General features: G+C 40.3%; 1 protein-coding gene across 1 annotated transcript; it reads right to left on the bottom strand.

Moving 5' to 3' along the window:
- Positions 1-4,291: 4,291 nt before the first annotated feature.
- Positions 4,292-7,695, bottom strand: LOC104429159 (cytokinin dehydrogenase 3). The gene is made up of 5 exons (XM_039304631.1): positions 7,069-7,695; positions 6,036-6,158; positions 5,446-5,715; positions 4,994-5,262; positions 4,292-4,586 (listed from the first exon to the last, which is right to left on the bottom strand). The coding sequence occupies exons 1-5, from the start codon at positions 7,693-7,695 to the stop codon at positions 4,292-4,294; spliced, it is 1,584 nt and encodes a 527-aa protein (XP_039160565.1).
- Positions 7,696-7,899: the final 204 nt, after the last annotated feature.

The following is a 7,899-nucleotide window of genomic DNA, read 5'->3' as shown; positions in this document are numbered from 1 at the left end:
CAATTTTCCGTCAAAGGCGACCGTAGAATGGTACGGGTCCTCGACAATACCTATTCCTTATTTTAGGCGACCGTAGAATGGTACGGGTCCTAGAAAGTGAATCCCGTTTAGGCGACCGTAGAGGAGTAAGTACGGGTCCTAAACAAAACCTATTTCTATTCGGGCGGCCCGTAGAATGGTACGGGTCTTGGAAGGTAAATCCCCGTTTAGGCGACCGTAGAATGCTACGGGTCCTAGCCCCACAATCAAACAGCCTTGTCATCTTGGGCGGCCAGTAGAGATGGTACGAGTCTGGGAAAGCAGTCTCTTTATAAAGCCATGTTACTATTTTAGGCGACCGTAAAATGGTACGGGTCCTGGACATGTAACACCAACTATCTTGAATCACTCTACCCTCTTTGAATGTAAGATATTCCAGGTAAGTTCCTTTACCATTTGCATACAAATTGCATTCCAAAATTTCGACATCTCGACCGGATCTCGGATGTCTCAATTCTCTTCGTTGAATGTTTCATTTTGGATGTGAATGTTTTCGACCTTTCTCGTTATACTTAGTCTTGATCTAGGTATTTCGAGCTTCTAAAATCGTGACATCTGCATGCGGACTGGATGTCTTGATTTCATTCAAACATTTCTACGGATGTGAATGTTTGTCGATCCTTCTCATTATACCTTAGTCTGGATCTAGGTATTTTGAGTTTTTCAAAAATTTTGACATCTCAGTCTGGATCTGGATGTCTCAATTTTTTCTGTTGAACATTTCACTTTGGATGTTAATGTTCTTACCTATTACGCTTTTCAAGGAACCTGGGTGAGAGTTAGGTACTTGTAGAGTAAAAGGGGACTTATCATGTACCTCAAGATGCTCTACCGCAGACTGGCGGTAAGTAATTGTAGGTACGCTCTTTCCTTTCACATCATGCATTTGCATTAGCATTTCCATGCATCATATAAATTGCATTAAAAAATGGAATTCATTTTCCGACAAAAAAATCATTCAGTGCATTTGCATGGTCAAAATTTAGATCTCAATTTGTCTTTGAAGGCAACCTCTTCGAGCTCACCTTCAAAGAGGGCAAACTGTTGACACTAAATTTTGGCGATCTATTTAGTCATTTATTGCATAAAAATTAGGGGTTAATTTTTATCCCTGAAAAAAAATATTAATTGCATAACTACATTTAGTTAGCATATTTTGCATTTATTTATTGGACCGGTGGCGGATGGGTCGGGTGGTGGTTTTAAATTTTAAATTAATAGGCCGAGGCTAGGCCCATGAAAGGATAAAATTAACCAAAGCCCGTTGTTATTTTTAATTGATTATCTTGCGAAAAATTAAAGATTTGATGCGATATTATGTTTTTTTTAAAAAATTAAAAAAAATCGCATTGTAATCTTATTTTTTATCAATAGATGATGAAATCGGGAGAATATTTTGAGATAAGGATTTGGGTGATCGGGAGGTTATAGATTATCTTGTGCATATTGAAAAAACGAGATAAAATATTCGAAGATTACATGCACACACACCTATAAAAGCAATCGTGTACGAAGAGAAGGGGGGGCTCCTTTTGAAAAAAATAAAAAAAAAGTGAAGAAGTTTTTTTCTGAAGAAGAGAGAGAGAGAGAAAGGAAAAAAAGGTAAAAGTAAAAAGAGCGAGAGGTGAGGACGTTCACATTCCTTCGTCTCCCTCACGCTCGCCGGCCTAAATACATTTTTGCCTTCCTGTAAACCAAGCCCTGCCGGACGCCACCTCCGCCGCACCTCGAAGCCCGCAACCTGCGGGTCTCTCGCTGCGCCATCACGAGCACCACCACGCTGCTCTCTGCTCCGTTCGCCTCTGCTCCCGCCCCCGTTTGCCGGTAGCCGTGCCCCATGGCCCGCCCTCGTCCCTCCGCCGCAGTCTCCAGGTGCCCGGCAAGCCGTCTGCCTACGGCCCGCGCCTGGTCTCGTGCAGCACTCGCGAATCTTCCCTCAGCTGCGACGCCGGCGACCCGAGCCCGCGCCACGATCCGCTTCGTATCCCAGCCCACCCCAGCGGACCCAGCCTCAGGCCCGTGTCACCTCACATGCTAGAATTTAAAATTAATTCAAGCTGCCTGCAAAAACATTTTCAAAATTAAAAGAATGGTACCGAAATGGCATTAGAGAAATCTAGTGTAACCAAGTCCCCGCTAGAATTTAAAATTAATTCAAGCTGCCTGCAAAAACATTTTCAAAATTAAAGAATCCGAAATGGCATTAGAGAAATCTAGTGTAACCAAGGTACCCATAATTCGTTAGGAGTAAAGTAAATCTCCCATTATTTTACTTGGGTTTCTAATCGACCCACAAAAATAGATTAGTGGCGACTCCTAGTTAAAATTCAATTGCATGTTAACAATTCAAACCTAAGTCGCGAATTGGTATGGGCTTGGGAGAGCCCGAGTTAAGTCTAGGCTTAACAATCCATTAGCCAAACCCTAGGTGGTTCGTAACCCGAAAAAAATTGGTCGCGACAGAGCCCATTTGGTATGGCCGTGAGCTATGGCTTAATTGTGTTGTGCTGTAATAACTATGTTACAAAATGCTATAAGATATACGTTGAATGATAATCTTGGAAGTATTGTAGCTATCAAGGATATTTTGAAGCTATAGCAACCTTTTTCACAGCTAAACTATTGCCAAAAAGCTACACCTCGTTATTTATTTATTTATATATATAGGGTAAAAATGATTAGTCCACTCCATTTGTTTTGTAGAATGTAAACCATATGGAATAGATTTTCCTAGCTTTGGCTACTTGTATCATTCAAGAAAAATAAGTTAACAAAAAAAAAAAAAAAAAACTCATGATTACAACTTAAAAATTTATGTTTAGAAAGACGGCCTTCAAACTTGTTAGCATCTTTTGGGCTAGGCTGACCTAGTCTGAGACGCCTTAAAAGGGGTCCAGAAGTAGAGCTCATAATGAATGGGCTATTGGACCTCTAATCCAGCTAAAATTGTATGATATTTTGAATCTAAATAAACTTGATGATTAGTTTGGCCCATATTAATGAAAGAACATGGAGGCTGGAGTGAATTGTCCTTTAATTGGTGAGTCACAAATACAAACACTACTCTTGTGTAAAATTGGTTAGATTTGCATGTTGGTGACACTAATGACCTACGATCCACCAATTAAAGTGTTGTTTAGAAGAAATCTCTTTCAATTAAGGATGGAGGAAAACATGGTCCTTTCATGAAAATTACTTAACTTTTTGGAGGGAAAGTCAAATAAAATAGAATTTTACCCTAGGGTTTGTAATGAGTCCACGTCATCCTTTGCAAATGTGAGATATTGCAAGACTTAGTGAATCACGTGGTAGGGTTTTAAAGGGGACAAAGTACACCCCAAGTGCCAAAACTTGGCACAGAAAGACACTTAAGTGCCAAAAGTTAAGAAAGTGACACTTAAATGTCAAAATCGAAGCAAAATGAATCACTTAAGTGCCACTCTGGCCAAAATGCCGACATGGCGATTTTCCAGTGAAGGAAGTGCAAAACGACGCCGTTTTGGTGTTGACATAGTAAAAAAATTAGTATAAAAATTAAAAAATTAAATTTATTTAAAAATTAAATTAAAATTAAAATTAAAATTAAAAGGCGGGGAGGGGGGGGGGCGACTAAGGGCTAAGCTCTCGCCGCCATTAGAAGGGCCAACGGCGAGGGGGAGGGTCAATTGGGGTCACTTGACCGGCCAAGGACCAACGACCTCGGCTGACCGGCGGTGAGGGCTAGCGAGCCCTCGCCCAAATTCGCGAGGGTCGGCGGCCCTCACTCGGCCGGAATGGACTGGACCAATCGGTCTAGTATTGTTCCTAGTCCTAAGTCGGTTCGGTCGGTCTGGTCTGTTCTCAATCCTAAGTCAGTTTGGTTAGTCTAGTCAAGTTCCCGGTCTTGAAAATTGGGAATCGGTTCTTCCAGTCCAATTCTCTATTCCTAAGTGGAATCAAACCGAACCAAGAACCGATCACCCTTAATATTAACTTTATTTCACACCACAGAATTATATATACTTATTTCATGTGCAATGTGTCACACTCTTTACTTGTCATGCAACTATCTATTCTGCATATTTAAATAACATATTCCAATCCATGTAGTTCATATTTCACATAATAACTCCCGAACACAATGTGACTAGACGGATACATCTTAATTTATGACAAGCTAAGTAAGCATTCATGATTCATGGAAACATAATTAAGTGCATGCGTGGAAAACCTACTGAAACCCCTAAACCCCATCAATCTTTGAATCCATGCCTTAGTTGTGGTTGAAGATCCTCTGTCCAGGAGACAACAACATTTTTGGATCGAACTGAGCTTTGCTCTCTTGAAAAGTCCTCCATTTCGAACCAAAATGTTCCATCCACTCTCTTTCGGTGTTGTAATTTGGAAGGTATTGCTTGACCTTAATACCATTATTTTCACAGAAAAGGAGCACCTCCTTATTTTGAAGGTCGAACTCTTGCCAGTCTTCAAACCCACTTGAATGCAGGAATCCAACCGTATAAAAGACATCTTCATCCGGTATAACAGCAGACATCCTGTCATCCCATCTGCAAAACAGATCAATATATAATAAAGGGATTAAATTCAATATATGGTCGCCAAGGTTTAGTGAAGTTTATAAGCAAGCCCCTTAGATTTGATTTTAATCATTCAGTGAACTAAAACTTCCAAGTTTTTGCATTTTATGCACTTGCTGGATTTGACTGATTTCCTGACGAACTGAAGACACGGTGGACAGGTGACCAATTTACTGGATCTCATGCCATTGCCACGTCGGCAACACGTCAAAAAATTAGTCTGGTTTTGATCAAAGTGCATCAGTTGCAAGAAAGTAAACGTTTACTTTATTAACTTGATTGAAATCAAAGTTTAGTGACCATCACTCGTTAACCTTTAGTGACAACCAACAAAATATATGCCGTAAATGAAAGTGTTGGCTAGCAAGAAAACATACTTGTCATTGTTCATAGGGTAAATGAGGACAAGTCCGGTTGTTATGTTCTTTTTAAGAACAATGTTCTTGAAAACACCCGTGTTGAAATCAGCGATGCGAGATTTTGGCACAAATAGGTTAAGCCACGGGTGGGGAACGTTCCAAAGCCCCTGTCGTCGGAGCTTCAGCTCTTCAACTCGTACTCTATTCAAGAAATCTACATAGGCAACATCTTTCTCGAACATGAACTCGGGGACATGGCTCAAATCTTTCAATATTATCTCCAGGGCCTAATTTTGACAAGATAACAGTGAACTAAGTTAAAAGAAAAGAGAAACGATGTTTCTTGGAGGGAGAGAAGAGAGAGGTACTCCGAAACGCTGGCCAGCGCAAGCACAAATAATCAAAAGATGAGCTAGTATTTTCCTTTTCTTTCTTTTGTTGAAGATAGTTTGACATCGATCAACACTTACCTTGTCCACTGTAGTTTGGGTGCGTCCATCGTAGAACTTGGCTACTTCGATACAGTACAGGAGCTCATGCTCGGTCACGAGGGACATTAACCGCAGGCGGTCCGAGAGGGAAAAGAAAGATGTCCAACTGTCTGAATTTCGGTGCATGAGAAGCGAACCTTCTACATAATCCAATGCTTCATCTTGGTCTCTTCCATGGTGTGAAATCAAACTTTCTTGGTCTATTGTAAAATCTGAAAAATCACTATATAGCATTCTCACCCACTTAACCTGCATTGGATTCGAATAAAATTACATTCACTACCTTGTAAATCTTCTCTATCAACCAACTAAAAAAGTACCCAATATAAACGTAGGTTTATGGTCAATGTGAAATATAGAGTCAATTGCCGCTTGCAAAAGGAAAATTGGTGCTTACGCTGTCATATAAAAACATGTGGTTTCAAGTATGTCTTTTTCTCTTGTGAGTTCTGATGCATCAAGAGACTGAGGCATTCAATCTCATTAAAAAAAATTGTGATTGTCTCAATCCTAAAGAACAAGTATGGTGAATTCTGACTATATAATGATGATTGAGTCCAGCTACGTACTCTCTTTGGAGCTTGACCCAGAGCAATCCTTGCTCTGGTTATTATGCCAAATTGACCGAGACCGCCCAGGACAGAATAAAATAACTCCGGATTTTTGTCAGGGGAGCAAGTCAAAAGTCCCCAGTTCCTACAAAAAATAAATGAAAAAGGAAGAAAGAAAATTCTCTAATGAACAAGCAATAAAATATAAGGAAATGAAATATATATGGTGCGTAATTTAATACTTTAGAACAAGAAAGTATCTTGTGCATCAGAAAATAGTCATATATTTTCCTAGTCAACATATTTGGAAACTTAAAATCAAATTCCTTGTTCATATGTTAACACAAAAACAATTTGTTTCTTTTTTTTTTTTTTTGATAAGTATTAGTAGTACGCTATGGCAACAACATAAATAGCATAAATAAGATTTGTTTTCGCAGAGGAAATCATTGTCTTTTTTCATGCGTACGTTCATGCATAAACTAGAAAAATTGGTAGCTGGCGAGAGTTCGCAGTCTAGCTGTTTTTGTTAGATCAAAGAATAAACAAAATCCTCGTTCCTCGGAGATTAATCTGGACGTATTACATTAACCCAGTTGACTTATCCGTTCCACCTAATCCTTCCATTTCCAGTCTTCAACCTCCAGGTGTCCTGGGTTGTTGACGTGGGATTTAGTAAATCATAGTAAATCTCAACTTCTCGATAAAAGACTCAAAGTACATAGCTTTTAAAAACAAAAGATAGAATGTTAAAATAAAAAAAATAAAAATTAAAAGAGTTAATTCCCCGAATGCATGTGTTGAGCGTTAATGTTAAATTTAACTCATATTAATTAGATAACTTATAGTGTATGCCTAATTTTATTTACTGTAGAATCTGATTCTCTCGTTTTCTTATAATGAGCCCAATACGAGACTTGCAGTCGATTGTTTGTCTACCATGATGATAGGCTCATTGAATGTTCTCAATTAAATGAAAAGATGTAAACGAAAAATAACTAGTTTAATTAGTTCCTAGTCAATATATGGAAGCCAAGGGTGATTGTGATATACCAGTAATAACATCCATTTCGTAGACATTGCTGATCTGAGGACCATATCGAAACGTTTCCCCGCTAATGCCAGCATTAGAGAGCGTACCGCCCACAGTTAGGTACAGATAATCTGTCCACGATACCGGTGCAACACCGTGTTTCAGCGTCTCCTCCAACACATCGATCCAAAGTTGCTGGCCGCCGACATCAGCATAGTGGCCGAGCGACCAGCTCCACAACACGGTGGTCCCACGCCGCTTGTTTTCAAGAGACATCATGTCCACAACGACCCCATCAGGAGCCATAGCTTGTCCCTGGATAGAGTGGCTGCATCCTCTGGCTGAGATAGTGAAAGGAAGAGAGGATTCATTGTATGCGAATGCCACGAGAGTCACAATGTCCTTGGGGCAAGATGGGCGAAGGACGGCTGCTGGAATTTCTCGGACGATGAGGCCGAAGTCAACGGAGGCTGCGCGAGTGGATTCAGAGTCAACGTGGAGGATGTCGGCTATGGGGAGAGAAAGGAGCTTGTGGAATAGTGAATCGGTCAAAGGCTTGGATTGGCATACCATTGAGAGTAGTAAGCTCATCATGATGAGTAATATAATCATGCAACGTGAGGCCATCAGATGGTTTTGTGCCATTTTGACGATGGAGGAACAAAGAGATGATGGGCAAGTTGGTGTGAGTTTAAGTTCGGGGTGGAGTTGAGAGGGAGAGCTCCCAAGGGTCTCATATATAAACACGCAGACAGGGACACTATTGCGAAGCCATGCCCTCTTGGAAAAGGAAAGGTACTATACGCAGCTCGCAGGAAAATGATTTGTAGGGTTCTTGACTTTGATTTG

The sequence above is a fragment of the Eucalyptus grandis genome, chromosome 11, assembly GCF_016545825.1.
Source record: "Eucalyptus grandis isolate ANBG69807.140 chromosome 11, ASM1654582v1, whole genome shotgun sequence".
Lineage (NCBI taxonomy): Eukaryota > Viridiplantae > Streptophyta > Magnoliopsida > Myrtales > Myrtaceae > Eucalyptus > Eucalyptus grandis.
This window is presented reverse-complemented; position numbering and strand designations above follow the sequence as displayed.